The 20,629-nt window shown below is 41.2% G+C and overlaps 1 protein-coding gene across 1 annotated transcript in view; it reads left to right on the forward strand.

The window, feature by feature from the left end:
* The window catches only part of LOC144497503 (divergent protein kinase domain 1A-like), a 69,275-nt gene extending 53,354 nt beyond the window's left edge, over positions 1 to 15,921 (forward strand). Inside the window, exons 3-5 of the mRNA XM_078218869.1 lie at positions 5,195 to 5,302; positions 12,898 to 13,074; positions 13,152 to 15,921. Coding sequence (XP_078074995.1) covers positions 5,195 to 5,302; positions 12,898 to 13,074; positions 13,152 to 13,964 — 1,098 coding nt within the window. The 3' untranslated portion in view covers positions 13,965 to 15,921. The remainder of the gene's footprint in view (positions 1 to 5,194; positions 5,303 to 12,897; positions 13,075 to 13,151) is intronic.
* Positions 15,922 to 20,629: the final 4,708 nt, after the last annotated feature.

Raw genomic sequence — 20,629 nt, forward strand, 5'->3', positions numbered from 1 at the left:
ACGAATGCAGAATGTACCCTGGGGGGGGGGACTTCAATGTCCATCACCAAGACTGCCTCGGTACTATCACTACAGCCTGAGGTGGCTGAGTTCACAAGGACATAGCTGCAAGCCTGAGACTGCGGCAGGTGGTGAGGGAACCAACAAGAGGGAAAAACATACTTGACCTCATCCTCCCCACCTGCCTGCTGCAGATGCATCGCTCCATGACAGTGTCAGTAGGAGTGACCATTGCTCAATCCTTGTGGAGAGAGTCTCATCTGTATTCAGGATGTTGGGGACTCCCAACTGTGTACCGCTGGGTCAGTGGGACAGGACATATCCAGGAATGGTGATGGTGGTGTTTGGGACATTATCTGAAAGGACACTCTTGTTGTGTGGTACTACCACCACTTTAAAAGAGATTTTAAAAGAGCAGATCTAGCAACTCGAGACTGGGCATCCATGAGGTGCTGTGTGCCATCAGCAGCAGAATTGTACTCTGTAACCTCATGAATTGGCATATTCCTCCACTCTACCATTGCCACCAAGCCAGGCGATCAACTCTGGTTCAATGAAGAGTGTAGGAGAACATGCAAGGAGGAACACCAGGAATACCTAAAAATGAGGTGTCAATCTGGTGAAGCTTCAGCACAGGAACACCCGCATATCAAACAGCATAAGCAGCAAGTAATAGCTAAGCGATTCCACGACCAACAGATCAGATCTAGTTCTGCAGTCCTACCACATCCAGCTGCAAATGGTGGTGGACAGTTAAACAACTCACTGGAGAAGGAGGTTTCACAAATATCCCCACCCTCCATGATGGAGGAGCCTAGCACATCTGTGCAAAAGATGTGATTGAAGCATTTGCAACACCCTTCAGCCAGAATGGATGATCTATCTTGGCTTCTTCCAGAGGTCTCCAGCATCACAGATGTCGGTTTTCAGCGATTCACTCCATATGGTATCAAAAAAACTGCAGAAGGCACTGGAAGCTACAAAGGCTATGGGCCCTGACAACATTCCAGCAATATTACTGAAGACTTGGGCTGCACTCCTAGCCGAGCTGTTCCAGTACAGTTTTGTAACACTGGCATCTACCAATGTGGAAAATTGCCCAGATGTGTCCTGTACACACAGAACAGGACAAATCCAACCTGGCCAATTACTGCCCTATCAGTCTGCCCTCGATCATTAGCAAGGTGATGGAAGGAGTCATCAGCAATAACCTGCTCATAGATGTTCAGTTTGGATTCTGCCAGGGTTACTCCTGACCTCCTTACAGTCTCAGCTCAAACATGAACAAAAGAGCCAAATGCCAGAGGTGAAGTGAGTGTGGCTGCCCTTGACATCAAGGCAGCATTCAACCAAGTGTGGCATCAAGGAGCCCTAGCAAAACTGTAGTCAATGGGAATCGGGGGGGAAACACCCCTGCTGGTTGGGCTCATACCTGATCCAAAGGAAGATGGCTGTGGTGATTGGAGGTCCATCCTTTCAGCTCCAGGACCACATTGTAGGAGTCCCTCAGGGTCGTGTTCTAGGCCCCACCATCTTCAGCTGCTTCATCAATGACCTTTCTTTCTTCATAAGGTCAGAAGTGGGGATGTTCACAGATGGCTGCATAATGATCAGCACCACTCGCCACCCCTCAGATACTGGAGAAGCTCATGTCCAAATCCCGCAAGCCCTGGGCTGACGAATGACTAGTAGCATTCATGCCACACAAGTGTCAGGCATTGACCATCTCCAACAATAGAGGATCTAACCATTGCTCCTTGACATTCAATGGTACTATCATTGCTGAATCCAACATTATCAACATCCACTGACCAGAAGCTGAACTGGACTAGCCCAAAGCTTGTCCACCATCATAAGTAAGGAGTGTAATGGAATATTCTCCACTTGCCTAGATGAGTGCTGCTCCAACAACACTCGAAGCTTGACACCATCCAGGACAAAGCAGTCTGCTTGATTGCTACGCCTTCCACAAACATTCAATCCCTCCACCACCAACAAACATCCATGTGTACTTTGATTTGATTTATTATTGTCACATGTATTAACATACAGTGAAAAGTATTGTTTCTTGCGTGCTATGCAGACAGAGCATACTGTTCATAGAGAAGGAAAGGTGAGAGTGCAGAATGTAGTGTTACAGTCATAGCTATGGTGTAGAGAAAGATCAACTTAATGCAAGGTAGGTCCATTCAAAAGTCTGACAGCAGCAGGGAAGAAGCTGTTCTTGAGTCGGTTGGTACGTGATCTCAGACTTTTGTGTACCATCTACAAGATGCATTGCAGGAACTTGCCAAGATTCCTTAGGCAGCACCTTTCAAACCCACGACTGCAACAAGAAAAGCAGATACCTGGAAACACCACCACCTGAAGGCCCCCCTCCAAGTCCCTCGCTATCTTGACTTGGAAATATATTGGCTATTCCTTCACTGTCGCTGAGTCAAAATCCTATAATTCCCTCAACAGCGCGGTATGTGTACCTATACCTCAGGGACTTCAATGGCTCAAGAGGGCAGCTCATTGCCACCTTCTGAAGGGCAACCAGGGGAGATTTTATAGAGGTGTACAAGATTCTGACACGTTTGGAAAAGGTAAATGCAGGAAAGCTGTTCCCATCAGCTGATTGTATGGGGATACAGACTTAATGATTTGGACAGGAGATACCAAGGGATGTGAGGAAGAATCTATTAACACAGCAAGTAGAACATAGAACATAGAAAAGCTACAGCACAAACAGATCCTTCGGCCCACAAGTTGCGCCGAACATGTCCCTACCTACTAGGCTTACCTATAACCCTCTATCTTACTAACTTCCATGAACTTATCCAAAATTCTCTTAAAAGACCCTATCGAATCTGCCTCCACCACCACTACCGGCAGCCGATTCCACGCACCCACCACCCTCTGAGTTAAAAGCTTACCCCTAACATCTCCTCTGTACCTACTCCCCAGCACCCTAAACCTGTGACCTCTTGTGGCAACCATTTCAGCCCTGGGTAAAACCCTCCGAGAATCCACTCTTATCAATACCCCTCAACATCTTATACACCTCTGTCAGGTCACCCCTCATGTTTTGCGCCTCCAAGGAGAAAAGACGCAGCTCTCTCAACCTATCCTCATAAGGCATGCCACCTAATCCAGGCAACATCCTTGTAAATCTCCTCTGCACCCTTTCTATGGCTTCCACATCCTTTCTGTAATGAGGCAACCAGAACTGGGCACAGTACTCCAGGTGGGGTCTGACCAGGGTCCTATACAGCTGCAGCATTATCTCCCGATTTCTAAACTCAATTCCTCTATTGATGAAGGCCAGTATTCCATACGCCTTCTTAACCACAGCCTCCATGTGCGATGCTGCTTTGAGCGTCCTATGAACCCGGACCCCAAGATCCTTCTGATCATCCACACTGCCAAGCGTCTTGCCCTTTAATATTATATTCTTTCATCCTATTCGACCTGCCAAAATGAACCACCACATATTTATCTGGGTTAAAGTACATCTGCCACTTCTCTGCCCAGTCTTGCATCTTATCTATGCCTCGTTGCAACTGCTGACATCCCTCTACACTATCCACAACTCCACCAACCTTTTGTGTCATCAGCAAACTTGACAACCCATCCTTCCACTTCCTCATCCAGGTCATTTATAAAAATCACAGAGCAAGGGTCCCAGAATTGATCCCTGGGGCACTCCACTGGTGACCGACCTCCATGCTGAAAAAGACCCATCTACAACCACTCTTTGCCTTCTGTGGCAAGCCAGTTCTGAATCCACAAAGCAATGTCCCCTTGTATCCCATGCCCCTTCGCTTTCTCAATGAGCCTTGCATGGGGCACCTTATCAAACGCCTTGCTGAAATCCATATAAACTACATCTACCACTCTTCCCTCATCTGTGTCTAGTTACATTTTCAAAAAAATCAATTAGGCTCGTAAGGCATGATCTGTCTTGGACAAAGCTGTGCTGGCTATTTCTGATACTATTCCCCTCCAGATGTTCATAAATCCTGTAGTCTTGGGGGAAATAAACTTGCAGAGCTATAGGGATAGAACAGGGGGATGAGTCTGACTGGATTCTTCTACAAAGAGCCAGCATTAACCTGATGGGCTGAATGTCCTCCTCGAGTGCCAAAATAAGAGCATAAGAAATAGAAACAGGAGCAGACCAGAAGGCTGTTTGAACCCATAATGATTCTGAAAGAATTGAGATAGCAGTAGGAGATGAGGTTGAACAAAATTGAATAACCATAAGGTGATAAATCATTAATTGGTAAAACAAAGTGAGCAGTGGAATTATTTGAGCAAGGAATACAGAATATTATAATCTACTAATAGAGCAGAAATAAGAACTATTTAAACAGCAAGAGGATATATGCTAGTGAGTGTGTTGAAGGCTTGGAGATCCATGGTTGAAAAATGAAAGGACTTGCATTTACATAGTACTTTTCACTACCTCTGGGTATCCAAAAGCACATTATAGCCAGTTGAGTACTTTTTGAAATGTTATCATGTGGGAGAAATTACCAATGAAAATGTAATTTGAAGTAGTTACACATCTTTTAAAATGAAATTGATTTAATATTTGTGATGGAGGAAGACGAGGGTTAAGGCGACAGCAGCAATACTGTTTGATTCACGGGAGGTAGTAGAAGGAACCTAATTTTCCCTAAAGTAGAGATAAAAACATGGTGAGATGGGAACGTTAAGGAACATCTGCAGAAAGGGGTTTGCTTGAGAGAATGGCATTTTCTTGGCTTTCTGTAAAAACCCATCTAGTTTAGTAATGCCCTTTCGGGGTGGGAAAAAATCTGCCAACCTTACCCTGTCGGTCCTGTTTATTTGAATTCAGACCCAGAGCAATGTGGTTAACTCCTAACTGCTTCTGAAATAGCCTAGCAAGCCACACAGTGGTACTAAACCTCAGCAAAAACTTGTTGTAGTAGTATCTTTGCCACAGAACAGCAGTGGTTCAAGAAGACTTGTTCGCCACCACTTCCTCAATTGGTTGCTGGTTTTGCCAGCAGCTCCTACGTCATGTGAATTATTTATTTTTAGCAAGTATAAAAATGCTTGTATATCAAACCCAGGGTACTGCTTTAATAGCTTGCAAGTCTAAATCTTTTGAAAGCCTTTAAAATTCAGAATGTCCTTTGTGTAATAACGTTTCTGAAAGCTACATGTGCTATTTCTCTTCTAGTGTGATAAATACAAGAAGGGAATTATTGATGGATCAGCATGTGGCAGCTTGTGCGATAAGGGTACACTCTATTTTGGCAAGTGTCTCTCTAATAAACCTAACAATCAGGTAAGAACACTGCTTGGAATTTGTTTTCTGAGTCGTTAAAGTCTGCAAACAATTGTGCTAATTAACTTGAAGCCATAAGATAGAACATAGAAAAGCTACAGCACAAACAGGCCCTTCGGCTCACAAGTTGCGCCGAACACTTTCCTTACCTTCTAGGCTCATCTATAACCTTCTATCTTACTAACCTCCATGAACCTATCCAAAAGTCTCTTAAAAGACTCAATCGAAACCGCTTCCACCACCACTACTGGCAGCTGATTCCACGCACCCACCACCCTCCGAGTGAAAAACTTACCCCTAACATCTCCTCTGTACCTACTCCCCAGCACCCTAAACCTGTGGCCTCTCATGACAACCATTTCAGCCCTGGGTAAAAGCCTCTGAGAATCCACTCTATCAATACCTCTCAACATCTTATACACCTCTATCAGGTCACCTCTCATCCTTCACCTCTCCAAAGAGAATAGACCTAGCTCTCTCAACCTATCCTCATAAGGCATACCACTTAATCCCGGCAACATCCTCGTAAATCTCCTCTGCTCCCGTTCTATGGCTTCCACATCCTTTCTGTAATGAGGCGACCAGAACTGGGCACAGTACTCCAGGTGGGGTCTGACCAGGTTCCTATACAGCTGCAGCATTATCTCCCGATTTCTAAACTCAATTCCTCTATTGATGAAGGCCAGTATTCCATATGCCTTCTTAACCACAGCCTCTACCTGCGACACCGCTTTGAGCGACCTATGAACCCGGACCCCAAGATCCCTCTGTTCTTCCACACTGCCAAGCGTCTTACCCTTAATATTATATTCTTCCATCCTATTCGACCTGCCAAAATGAACCACCACACACTTATCTGGGTTGAAGTCCATCTGCCACTTCTCCGCCCAGTCTTGCATCCTATCTATGTCTCGTTGCAACTGCTGACATCCCTCTACATTATCCACAACACCTCCAACCTTTTGTGTCATCAGCAAACTTGCCAACCCATCCTTCCACTTCCTCATCCAGGTCATTTATAAAAATCACAAAGAGCAAGGGTCCCAGAACAGATCCCTGGCACCCCACTGGTGACCGACCTCCACTCTGAAAAAGACCCATCTACAACCACTCTTTGCCTTCTGTGGGCAAGCCAGTTCTGAATCCACAAAGCAACGTCCCCTTGTATCCCATGCCCCTTCACTTTCTCCATAAGCCTTGCATGGGGCACCTTATCAAACGCAAAGATCATGTAAGTGATCTGTGTTAGACAAACTCCGAAGCTTGTGAAGATGACATTGTGACTAGGATGTTTTTGTTAGAGACTGTTGATTGGAGAGTTTACTTCTCTAATTTAACACAATTTCTCTCAGTGCCGGCTGATACTTCTTTGTATAATTAACTAATCCATACCCAACACCAGTTAACCTTAATAGCTTAAACTACTAGTTATTTAACATCCATCGATAGTGACAAGCTATATTGCTAAGTACTGTGTTTTGTGGAGGGTGATAGTTTTTGTTTCAATTCTTATGAAGAACTGTCCAGCATGAAGATGTTTTTATTTTTTTTTGCTGATATATACATTGAGTACACGGAGTAGTTTAGGCCAGCAACAACATTACATTTGTTAAAAATCTGGTGCTTTTTCCATAACTTTTCAAATCACATGGTCATGCATGATTCTAGTTTGGAAAAGTTTACAGTATTGTACAAACACCAATTTGACTAAAAAAGTCCTTTAGATATCATCAAAATGAAACATTCACACCTTGTTCATCTGCAATTCTTTTGCAATCTCAAATTTAAACCCATTGACAACATTGTTTTATGTCTCGACTCGCACGACTTGGGACTTGCAGACTATTCAAACAGATCACATCTTGAATAATTATTATCTAGACAAGTAATTTTCACCCACCATTATAACTGCATTTTGCTCTTCTATTCCCCTACATTAGGTCTTGATAATCAGCGGGCAGAGGGAAGATTGTGTCTGTGTGGGAGAAACTACACACAACACAGCTCCTGCCTTGTCATAGAGTAAGTCCTCACTTAGAGTTGTAGTTGCGTTCCTGAAAAATGCAACTTTAAGCGAAGCGACTTTACACGAATCATTTTCCGATTGAAATCAATGTAAAGCTGTTGTTAGATTCTGTTGGCTATTCCTTATCAGAAAATATACATTAAGATATTATAACCTGTAAATTGAGATACTTTTCTAAATGAACTTTCTAAAGTGAAATAAATTTAAATGTAGAAAAAAATATATAACTTTATGCTTGTAATGCCTCCAGCTTACAACCAACCCTGCTTTCCAAACTCCCACTTCTTGGGGCATCTCCTGCTCCCCACTCTCTTGAATATCTGCTTACGTCCTCTCCCCCTCGCTTGTGACCTCTCCCGCTTGCCGACCGTCTGCCTGTGACCTCTCCAATCCCTGACCCTCTGCCTTTTAACTTCTCCCCTTCCTTGACCCACCCGATCACCATTTCCTTTTCCTGAACCTTCTGGGATTACGGAAGTCCTGGTCCCAAAGGTGCAGAAGTGGTAAGCTGTTACAATCAGTGTTTTATTTTTAAATACTCTGGCTCACCCCTTCCCTATCCTGAAACTTTGCTGTGAGTGAGGGCTCTGGGGATGAGCATTGAGGCAAGAGGAGCAGCTTCGACAGTCATTTAAAAAATGTATGGATTGTAACAACCCCCAACAGGGCACATCTGCACCATTTGGACCGAGACTTTCACAATCCCAGAGCTACAGCTTCAGATTGGATCTAGATGTTTAGCAGGATCACAGGCTCATAGAAACATAGAATGTGAAGCAGGAGTAGGCCTTTTGAGTCTGCTCCGCCATTCACGGCATGGTGGCACAGTGGTTAGCACTGCTGCCTCAGCGCCAGGGACCCGGGTTCAATTCCAGCCTCGGGTCACTGTCTGTGTGGAGTTTTCACATTCTCCCGCTGTCTATGTGGGTTTCCTCCAGGTGCTCCAGTTTCCTCCCACACTCCAAAGATGTGTGGGTTAGGTGGATTGGCCATGCTAAATTGATCCTAGTGTCAGGAGATTAGCAGGGTAAATATGTGGGGTAACAGAAATAGGGCCTGGGTGGGATTGAGGTCAGTGCTGACTCGATGGGCTGAATGGTGTCCTTCTGCACTGTAGGGATTCTATGATACCATTTGCTTTCTTTATTGCCTGCTGTACCTGCGTGCTTGCTTTCAGCGACTGGTCTTGTTGAGTATTCACCTCTCAATTTACACCCATTCAAGTAATAATCTGACTTCCTATTATTGCTACCAAAGTGGATAACCTCACATTTATCCACATTATACTGCATCTGCCATGCAGATACCCACACACTCAGCCTGTCCAAATCACGATGAAGCATCTCTGTACCTTCCTCACAGTTCACTCTCCCACCCAACTTTGTATTATCTCCAGATTGCAGATGATACAGTCAGTTCCCTCTTCCAAATCATTAATATATAATGTGAACAGTTGAGGTCCGAGCACAGATCCCTGCAGAATCCCATTAGTCAATGACAGCCAATCAGAAAAAGACCCATTTGTGTCAAGTTTTCGACCCATCTCAAGACATTACCTGCAATTCCATGAGCTTTAACTTTACATAGTAGTCTATTATGTGAGATCTTATCAAAAGCCTTCTGAAAGTCCAAATAAACCATATCCACTGGTTCTCCTCGGCCAACTCTACTAGTTACACCCTCAAAAATTCCAATAGATTCGTCAAGTATGATTTTCCTTTTGTAAATCCATGCTGACTTTGTCTGATTATACCACTGCCTTCCAAATGCCAAGTTATGAAACCCTTGATAATAGACTCTAGCAACTTCCCCAGTGCCAGCTCACTGGTGTATAGTTTCCTGTTTTCCCTCTACCTCCCTTTTTGTATAGCGGGCTTACATTAGCTACCCTCCAATCTGTAGGAACTATTCCAGAGTCCAAAGAAAATTTGGAAAATAACCACCAATGGATTTACGATTTCCAGGGCCACTTCCTTAAGTACTCTTTGATGAAGATTATCAGGACCTGGAGATTTATCCACCTTCAATCCCATCAATTTCCCCAAAATCATTTTTCTACTAATGCTGATTTCCTTCAGCTCCTCACTAAAACCTGTTTCTCTCAGCACTTGTGGTACATTATTCATGTCTTCCTTTGCGAAGACTGAAGCAAAGTACAAATTTAAGTCCTCAGCCATTGCTTTATTCCCTGTTATGAATTCTCCCGTTTCTGACTGTAAGGGGCCTACATTCATTTTTGTCAATCTTTTTCTCTTTACATATCTATAGAAACTTTTACAGTCAGTTTTTATGTTCCTTGATAGCTTACTTTCATACTCTATTTTTCCCTCCTTGATCAGTCTCTTGGTCCTCCTTTGCTGAATTGTAAACTGCCCCCAATTCTCAAGTCTATTGCTTTTTCTTGCCAATTTGTATGCTTCCTCCTTGAATCTGATACTATCTCAAATTTCCCTTGTAAGCCATGGTTTGGTCACAATTCCCTTACCACTCTTGCGCCAAACAGGAATAAACAACTTCTAGAGTTCACCTATTCGTTCTTTTATTGTCTGCCATTGCCTGTCCACTGTCTTTCCTTTCAGTAACGTTTCCCAGTCCATCACGGCCAATTCATGCCTCCTACCATCACAGTTACCTTTATTGAGATTCAGGACCCTGGTCTCAGAATCAACTGCATCATTCTCCACCTTGACGAAGAATTCTACCATATTGTGGTCACTCGTCCCAAGGGTTCTCTCACAGCTAGATTGCCAACTAATCCTTTCTCATTACACAACGCCCAGTCCAAGATGGCCTGCTCCCTTATTGGTTTCTCAACATATTGCTCCAGGTAATCATCCCGCATGCACTCCAGAAATTCCTCCTCTGTTGTCCTGTGACTAATTTGACTCTCCCAATCTATATGCAGATTAAAGTCACCCATAATCACTGATGTTCCTTTAACACAGGCATCTCTGATTTCCTGTCTAATGCTTTTCCCAACATTACCACTGCAATTTGGTGATCTGGATACCACCCCCACCAATGTTTTTTGCCTCTTGTTTCTTAACTCGACCCGTACAGATTCCACATCATCTATGCTAATATCTTTCCTCAACATCGTATCACTATCATCTTTAATCAACAATGCAACTCCACAACCTTTTCCTTTCCATTTGTCCTTCCTAAACACTGAATTGCCCTCAATGTTTAGTTCCCATCCTTGCTCACCTTGGAGCCACGTCTCCCTAATGCCAACTATGTCATACCCATGAGGTGGAGATGCCAGCGATGGACTGGGGTGGGCACAGTAAGAAGTCTCACAACACCAGGTTAAAGGCCAACAGGTTTATTTGGAAACACAAGTTCCGTCATCAGGTGATGAAGGAGCAGCGCCCCGAAAGCTTGTGATTCCAAATAAACCTGTTGGCCTTTAACCTGTGTTGTGAGATTTTTTATTCTATCATACCCCTTTACATCTATCTGCGCAACTAATTCATCCATTTTCTTTCGAATGCTCAGAGCATTCAGGCCCAAAACCTTAAGGTGGGCACATTTAACGTTTCTTTTCCTTTTCCTACTATTTCTTACTCTGTCCTTATCTGATTCTGGCCCTTGATTTCTCTGCCGATCATTTCCTTATTCTCCTTGCTGTCTTTTCATCTTGTTCTTAATTCCACCTATTCTGAATCCTTTCAAAGGTTCCCACCCCCCTGCCATATTAGTTTAAACCTCAGGTGAAGGAAGCAGCGAGAGGGTGAGTCGGGGAGAAGAGATGCCTCGGATCTGAGGCCACTCCAAAATGGCATAAATCAGGTCACATGCCTCTGTCAGAGCAGCAGGAAACAATGTTAAAATTAATTTTTCAACACTAGATTACAGACCCTGTAATTTGCTGATGTTAAAGCGAAGCCGCATTAAAAGGATGACATTAAACGGGGATTGCATTGAGATTTCAAGACTAGATGTATGATACAGCACCATCCGGTGGCTGTTTAGCTCAATGCCAATGTGTGCACAGAGGCAGGATTTGGATCCGGAGAGTTTGAAGCTCTCATAAGTATGCAGACTGAAGTGAACGTCAGCCAATGTAGAAGAAAGGGATCTTCCAGAAAGTGGCTATTTTTAAAAAAATGTTCTTTTTCAAGTTTTTGGGTTTTTTGGCTGGAGAATGAACAGAAAACATATCAGACTTGTATATTCATTCCTGCGTGAGTAAATGGTTGAGATTGGCGACCTCCCAGGTGTAAACCTGTGCCCAGTTTGATTTCCTTTTTATCCTTTGCCACCTTAAACATATTGACCGACCTGTAACGATTTTTGTTTCTAATTCAGATGTCCAGTTTTCTGTTTATTTCTTGCTGTTGAAGAAGTTTTCTTTTCACTGTTCTAGTACTTCATGCCCACCCTATTTTGCATCCTCCACGGTTTTGATTTATTTAATGACCTTTGTTCACGTCTTCTGGTTTTTAAACCTATTTGGCTCCCTGAGGAATGAATGATATCTAGGTTTATGTAAGACCCACCCATTTCTCTTGTATGTTCATGACCCACCAGTAAGTTTTTTTGGTTCATTTGATTTGATTTATTATTGTCACATGTATTAACATACAGTGAAAAGTATTGTTTCTTGCGCGCTATACAGACAAAGCATATCGTACATAGAGAAGGAAAGGAGAGAGTGCAGAATGTAGTGTCACAGTCATAGCTAGGGTGTAGAGAAAGATCAACTTAATGCAAGGTAGGTCCATTCAAAAGTCTGGCAGCAGCAGGGAAGAAACTGTTCTTTAGTCGGCTTGTACATGACCTTTTGTATCTTTTTCCTGACGGAAGAAGGTGGAAGAGAGTATTTCCGGGGTACTGGGGTCCTTGATTATGCTGGCTGCTTTTCTGAGGCATGTTGATTTGGTAGTTTTTCTTTTGTTGAAACCATCACTTGATTTTGTTTTCTGAAAACTTCTAAAAATGTGGCAAGGACTAAAGTTTGTAAAGTTACTTGTTAACTTTTATTAGTACAGGCATCCCCTCAGTAAAGCACGTTTTCATTTCTGCACGGTTTGTAATTAATCTGTCATGATAAAAATTCAATAGATCAAAAATATGGAAAACAGTGATAATTGCTTTGCATGCTGCATGCTCAAAGACAAGATGATGGCCATTCATTAAGGTCGTACTGTGTTAAGCAAGTTGTCAAACTAAGATGATTCGATCAAGTCTATCTTCTGCAATGTTTCTGCTCATTTATAAGTGATGGCAGCAGAGTTCACGAATGAGTTCCAATGTCCCTTTGCCTGGGAAGAAAATAGGAGATTTACTAATGTTTAATTTGAGTTGCGCGATGTGTGATTTCCATGAGGAAGTTATTTGGGATTTTTTTTTAAAGCATGGAAATTGAAAATTGTATGATATAATTAAAGTTTTCTTATGTTTAAATATTCAGTAATTAAGCCCCTATAATTTTGGACGAAAAATATGTTATCAATATTTTTCCAACCTTCATAATATTTGAGAAAATGTTGTATTTTGAAATATTCTTTGAACAACTTTTATTTGTCCCCCTCTAATTCATAAATGCCATTTTGTCACTTTCAAGGTGTACAGGGGAGTATGGGACGAATCACAGGTAGTCTTAAAATGTAAACTTGAAGAAACTTTCCACTTTGATTTGGATACTAACATGGAGCCGAGGAAGGAAATGGTGTTATTTGACAAACCAACAAAAGGGACTTCCTTAGAGGAATTTCGAGAAATGGTTTACAATCTCTTAAAGGTAATCTTTTGTACACATGTTCAAAATTAGCACCAGTTTTACCTTGAGAACAGATTATATAATTGTATTTTCCTCAGGCAAAGCTTGGAGATCAGACAAACCTTCAAAAGCTACTCAAATTGATTGTCACCGTTGCAGATGGAAATAAAGATGGTCATGTCTCCCTCGCAGAAGCAAAGTCTACATGGGCATTGCTGCAGCTTAATGAGTTTCTGATTACAATAATTCTCCAGGATAAGGAGCATACACCAAAACTACTTGGATTCTGCGGAGATCTTTATGTGACAGAAAAAGTCCATTACAATTACCTGTATGGACTCACTATTCCTTGGGTTTTGGAGTTCTTCATTCCTTCTGGTCTGAGGCGCAGTATGGATCAGTGGTTTACTCCCTCCTGGCCTAGAAAAGCTAAGATCTCAATAGGACTCTTAGAATTTGTTGAGGATGTCTTTCATGGGACATTTGGTAACTTCCTTATGTGTGACATGAGTGCAAATAACGTTGGCTACAATGCTAAACATGATTTAAAAATGATAGATATGAGAAAAGTTGTACCAGAAGTTAGTTTCAAGCAGCTAATTGGAGGTCGTCACTGCGAGACTGATATGGATTGTGTGTATGGCACAGACTGCAGGACAACATGCCATCAAAGCAAAAAGCAATGCACCACGGAATTGGATCAGCCAAACCTGACCAAAGTCTGCACATTGCTGAAAGACTACCTTTTAAATGGTGCTCCTTCTGATGTAAGGGAAGAACTAGAAAAGCAGCTGTACTCCTGTATAGCTCTCCGAGGAGTAGCAAGCCAAATGGAGATGGAACACTCCTTGATACTAAATAACCTAAAGACATTACTGTGGAAGAAAATTTCTCACACAAAAGATTCCTAAACTCTAACGGAACAAGAACATTTTTCATGTCAATTGAACAGCATTAGTAAAGTTATTTTTGGTAAATTGTTCTAGTTGGTTCAGTTTGACCATGTAACACAGAACGGCATCATTCACAATGTTTCCCTATTTCTTACTGTTATACAAAAAAACTAAAACCACTACAGATTTTGTTTTCCATTTTGTGGTTATAAATGTTGCTGCTTTTCTTTTAATGTTTTAAACAAAACACTCACCCAGCATGACAAGTTTTTAATGTCTTTTTTTAACAATTGTTTGTAGCATGACTATTTATTTGCAGAAGAAAATGCTGGTTAATATTGACACCTCTCTTAGCTTAAATAAAATTACATGTTAAGATGGTAAACTGGAACAAACTCTGTAAATCAGAAAAAGATTGCTTTTACTTCTATTTTAGAATAGAAATTTTAAAATGCATTAGAATTGCAACTATATAATTAGATTGCAAAATCTGTTTTACAAAAAATTGTAATTGAGCACTTTATATTCCTATTCATTTCATTATTTCATTGGCTGAGTGTACAGTATTTAAAAATGCCAGGTCAGTTTTAACACTTATAAATGGACATTAAAATTATTTCTGGCTGTTTGTCCAAAAGGTATTTTTGATAAGGTACCACATAAAATATGACTGTACAAGAGCCCATGGTGTTGAGGTAAAGTATTAGTCCCAAAAATAGCATTGGCTAACTAACAGAAAACGGAGATTCAGGATAAGTGGATCATTTTCAGGTTGGCAAACTGTAACTAGTGACGTGTCACAGGGATCAGTGTTGGTGCCTCAACTCTTTATAATTTATATAAATGATTCCAGTGAAATGAAGTGCATTGTAGCTAAGTTTGGTGATGATGAGGAAATAATGAGGAAGATAAAGTGTCTGTGAGGGGGCATGGATTTGGCAGGTGGGAGTATAATGCGGGAACATGTGAAGTTATCCACTTTAGTAGGAAGAATGGAAAGAGACCACAGAATGCAGCAGTAAAGAGAGATCTGTGTTCTCTATATAGAACACAAAAAGTCAGAATCTAGGTACAGCAAGTAATTAAGAAGGCAAATCGAATGTTGGCCTTTATTGCAAGGGCGTGTGCAGTATAAAAGTAAGGAAGTCTTGCTGCAACTGTACAGGGTGTTGGTGAGACCGCACCTAAAGGGGTCATCTTATGAGACCAGGTTGAGCAAATTGGAGTCATACTCAATGAGTGTCTAGAAGAATGAGGTGATAGTGAAAGATCCAAGATTCTGAGGGGACTTGACCGGTAGGTATTGAGAAATTGTTTTCCTTTATGGGGTCATCAGAACAAAGGAGCATAGTTTCAGAATAAGGGGTGTGTCATTTGAGACTGAGATTCGAAGAAATTTATTCTGAGGGTGTTGAATCTTTGGAATTCTCTACCCAAGAGAACTGTGGAAGCCAAGTCATTGAATATACTCAAGCTTGAGATAGGTTCTTAAACTTAGAGGACTCCTCCCGGGTTATAGGAAAATGAAGCTGAGGCCAAGATCAGATAAACCATGATTGTGTTGAATGGCAAAGCAGGCTTGAGAGATCGTGAGCCGACTGCTCCTATTTCTTAACTTCTTAAGAGCTAATCTTTGGGATTCTTTATCACAGAGGATTGTGGATGCTCTATCAATTGAACATTTTTAAGGCTGGGATAGACAAATGTTTGATCTCTTCGGAGATCTCTCACGATATGGAGAGTGGGCGGGAAAATGGATTTGAAGGCAGGTCAACCATGATCATAGCTGTATGATTTGTTCTTCTATTTATGGTTTTAATTATCTTGCTATCTGTGATCACCTTGCTGTTCTTGGGAGCTTGCTGTATCGTACATTTATTGTAGTGACTACACCTCAAAATAACACCATTGACTATGAAGCACTTTAGGACCTTCTGAGATCATGAAAAATACTTCATAAACACAAGTCTTTTTTTTTCTGTCTCCTCTGTCCTATTTCCCTTAGTGAGTGAGTGATGTTACTTCTTTGCAATCCTGCTAAAGTACTTTGTGTGTGCTTTTATCTCAGACAGTAAATGGCTGAAGTGAATTGAACCAGGCACTTCTCAATGGATACATTGGATAGAAAGTGAGAAACTGAGTTTTTTTTTGTTTTATCCCACAATAGACTTAACGTCAACTGGAGCAAAAGTATGAGGTACTGTCAGCCAATTAACTCTGAACAGGGTATCAAGATTGGGATCTTCCCGGTTAGAATGATTTTACACGAACATCAATGAGGGGATGACACTCAATTCAGTTCTTGGTGACTGTTATATTTTAAAAGTTGTAGATGTGTAATCCCAAATAAAATGGCATCACTACTACTTATCTAGACTGCATCAGCACCATTGATTGTCCCTATGGCCTGGTTTGTCCACACTGGTATGTTTTAATAGTTCACCCCACTGACATGTCTCACTTTTTGTGATTTGCTTTGTTGTGACTGCCACAATCATCATCACCAGCTCTGTGATCTCCATACTTTGCTCTTGACTCAGCTTCTGTGATCTTCTCCAACTCCATCACTGCATTCTTCACTGCCTGTGACATAGGCATTTGTTTTGATACTGGGTTGCAGCATTTTATAATTATCCACAGCTAAATGATTCGTAGATATTGTTCTTTTGATTTGCCTAACTCAGTCAACAAGGGGTTAATCTTTCCAATCTGGGAATGGGGAAACTCAAAAATAAGGATTGAAGCCGACAGTTGAAGAAATAAAATGCAGAAGGACGTGAACAGCTTGGGGCTTTGAGTTGGATAATGGGAGTTTGCAGGTGGGATCCACATAAGGGAAAGTCCCTTGATGATGACAGGAAGTTTGCGGTAAATAGCGAGCAACATAAAGGGTCTTTGATTTACAGTGAGTGTGCCATCTATTGGCGATTTGTACTCTGATACAACAGACACATTGTTCCATAGAAAGCACATTTCCTGGACATGTTGTTGACATACTTGATATAATTAAGCAGATTCAGTATATAAATCCAACTATACACCATATTGCATATCTTTGTTGTGTGCATGTGTAATTTAATAAAACTGATATCCATTTTGTTCCTGGTTTGTGCTGTCAACAAGTTCTGTCCAGTATTGGGTTTGGTTGACAAGCCTGTTTGCGTATTAACCAGAAACATTTGGGTGATTGACCACTATGGTGTAAAGATCTACCTTAATGGGAACATCACTGCTGTCAACAAAAATAATTTTTATGATTTGATTATAGTAAGCTGTCACTTCCATCATGAAACTTAAACTGAAAACAATACAATTACATTCAGACCTTTTGGTCAGAATCAGTTTCTTCTGTTTAGCTGCAGGTGTTATTTCAGATTTCCAGCATTTAGATTTTTATTTGTCACCATTAAATGATATGTATGCCCCTGCTTTGACAGTTATACATTTCCTGAGTGTATACCTAGTTGTTTCCCCATTTTGTTCCCTACTTCCACCATGTTGAGCTTTATGGAGGATGAACAAATGAGATGAGCTCAGGGCTCCTGTGGTTCTGCTGTGTAACAAACTATTTTGTCTGTACCTTACAATGCAAAATAACCAAATATTTACACGTAATTATCTGCTGTGACACTGCACAGTATTATTCTGAAGGGGGGAGGGGGGTGCAGTTGTAATAATAGTTGCTTTCCTTGAGGATATCCAGAGAATTGATCTCCGCCTTTCACAATCAGAATCAGTAACTTGTACGTTTCAAGGAAACAAGTTATAAGGAATCTGGATGAAATGTCTGAACTTAGTAATTTATAACAATCAATGAAATCTGCACAAGACAGTTGACATTATTTCATTAAGGTTGCGAATAGTTCATTCAAAAGTTAATTACTGATTTAGAGGTCGATCATAACATTGTTCATCTGGTCAGTTAAGGGCCTATGTATATAATGAGACTGGAAATTTCCTGGAGTATTTTTATGCATGTTATTTTAAACCAGAGGTAATCAATTGTAGTTTGTTAAAAAACATGACACATTTGCATTTAAGTGTGATGAGCTGGTATCTTGTGGCATAAATCATACTTCACATCATCCACAACACATTCCAGTTCCATATATACGCTGGCAATACTTGGCTTTATCTGCACCATCTCCAATGTGTCACACTGCTTGTTCGAATCCAGTCAGTATTGGATGAGCAGAAATTTCCAATTAAGTGCTGGGAAGACGGAAGCCTTTGGTAACCACCATAAACTCTGCCTGATCCGAAGTTGAGCCAGACCATCCATAACTGATATTGGCTGAAAGTTCCTGAAGCTTCCTGCTGGTGGGATCTTCTGGCCCTACCATGGACTCCCTGGCGGCCAAGAGTGTTACAAAAATGCATGTCAGATCATTTAACTGCCTATTAAGATTTCTGTAACATCACCTGGCTCTGACCCAGTCTCAGTTTAGCTGCTGCTGAAACTCTCATCCATTGCATTTGCTAACAAGGTTTGACGATTCCAATGCTCTTTAAGCCAGCCAATTTTCCACCCAGGTTTAAAGTTTATTTTTTATCATTGTCACAAGTACAAGGTAATGACTTTACTGTGAAAATCCTAGTCGCCACACTGAGGGAGAATTTTGGCTTGTCCAATACACCTAACCAGCATGTCTTTTGGGCTGTGGGAGGAAACCCATGCAGACATGGGGTGAATGTGCAAACTCCAGTCAGTTAGCCTAGCTAGGAATTGAACCCAGGTACCTGGTGCTGCAAGGCAGCAGTGCTAGCCACTGTGCCACCATGCCAAAATGTATTTTTGCTCATCTATAACTCTGCTGCCTATCTTACCATGTTCCCTCTAGCCATCATGTGACCTATAACGGATCCTGATGCAGCAGTGCATCAATTTTTAAAAATTCTCTTACCTAATCCCTCCCCATCGCTGTCGCCTGCTCCAGCCCAAGCCTTTGAAATGTTTATGCTGCTAATTCTGGCATGTTGCACATCCCTGATTTAATTGCACCACTTACTGCTGCCTGCATTTTCAGCTGCATTACTCAAACTCTGAATTCCCTCCGAGCCTTTTAGCATATCTTTTCTATTACACTCCTGTTTATACTTTCTCTTGCAATGTAGCATTCACATACGTTTCCTTTATGAAGTACTAATTTAATAATTATCTGTTCTTTGTTCCTACATGAAGATTTCCATTCAGGCCCAACTTTTTCCTTCACTAACTGCCAACAATTTTTATATATGTTTAAGGTTCAATTTAATGTTGCCTGCTTATCTTTTTTGGTCGCCTTTACCTTCCATTTTTTCAATTCCAACCTATACTTTTTATAACCTTTCTAGCTCTATAATTACACTCTAGACAAGCCTCTTTTTGGTTTTAACATTTATTTTGTCATCCATTGTGCATTTACTCCTGATGCCCTCCCTTTTCCCTCTAATGTGCCTAATTTTGTTCCTGAACTATACAATCGCTTTTTTCAATCTCCCTGTGCTAGGTCTTTCTTAGTTGAGCATTGATTTTCTGGTCTCTTTCCATAATTACTTCAAGGCATGTCAGTCACCATTAGGTAGATGATTTATTGTAATGTACTTCACTTGCCCTATTTTCCAGAATTAGATCCATGTTGGACTGAAAACATATTGATCCAGAAACTTCACTCCTTTCCTAACCCATGGCATGTTTTCCCCCCAGTCCATGTTAGGTTGCAAGTTGTTAAAGCAGTTTCTCTGAAGTGGTCACAATTTTAGGTAAATTACCTTGGATCAGCGATTTTTTTTTTTCCATAAGGGAACATTTGAAAAATGTTTTGGGTTCTAGGTTTAAGGCACTCGGATTAAGTTACTGCTTTTTTGTGTTTAGAGCAAAATCCAGCCACTTAAGACAAAACAGATTAGATGTATAATATCTTTATCCAGGGTGAGAGAATGCTATCTGACAGTGCAAGTTGCACCATATGACAATTTCAACTCATCTCCCTCACCATTGTTCAATCTCTTTACTGTCCCAATTTTTGTATTCCTCGTGCTTTCTTCCATCTTGCTCCTCATCTCCAGGCTGACTTTAGTGCATTACTACAGGAATAATGGATTGTTGAAAGCACCATTTTTTGGATGTTAAAACAAGACCTTGCCTGCTTACTCAGATTGATATAAATGATCCATCACTTCAAAAAAAAGACCAATACTCAGTTGACCCATTTCCCTCCCTTTACCTCACCAACAAAGACCAAGAAGGCAAAATACAAATTAGAGCCAAGATTCAGGGAATCCTCCTGATGTATACAGGTGCACTCCCAGCATCCAGACAACAAGGATCACACCAATAGTTAAAGTATTTGCTTGTAGGATTATCTGAAGCATTATCCTACCCTAGTGATCTCTATGTCCAAATACAATTAAGATTAAAAACATCCTCCTATTTATCAAGTAATCAGCATTAACAGTTTAAAAAAAACCACTATGCATGTGATCAGTCCTATAGTCTCAGGTTACATTGGAAAGTAGGCAAAAGCCCCATCAACCCAACTTTTTCCTGTGCTGCCTTATTCCTCAGCATAAGAGTCATCTGCGTGTTAAGACTGACTTGAGTCTCTGCCAGCTGCAACTGAGGGGAAAGACATCTCGGGCAAGTAAAATTCCAATGAAGTGCATTTTCCCCTTCATGTTTAACATTTGACACAAACAGAAGC

This window comes from Mustelus asterias, chromosome 8 (assembly GCF_964213995.1).
Source record: "Mustelus asterias chromosome 8, sMusAst1.hap1.1, whole genome shotgun sequence".
NCBI lineage: Eukaryota > Metazoa > Chordata > Chondrichthyes > Carcharhiniformes > Triakidae > Mustelus > Mustelus asterias.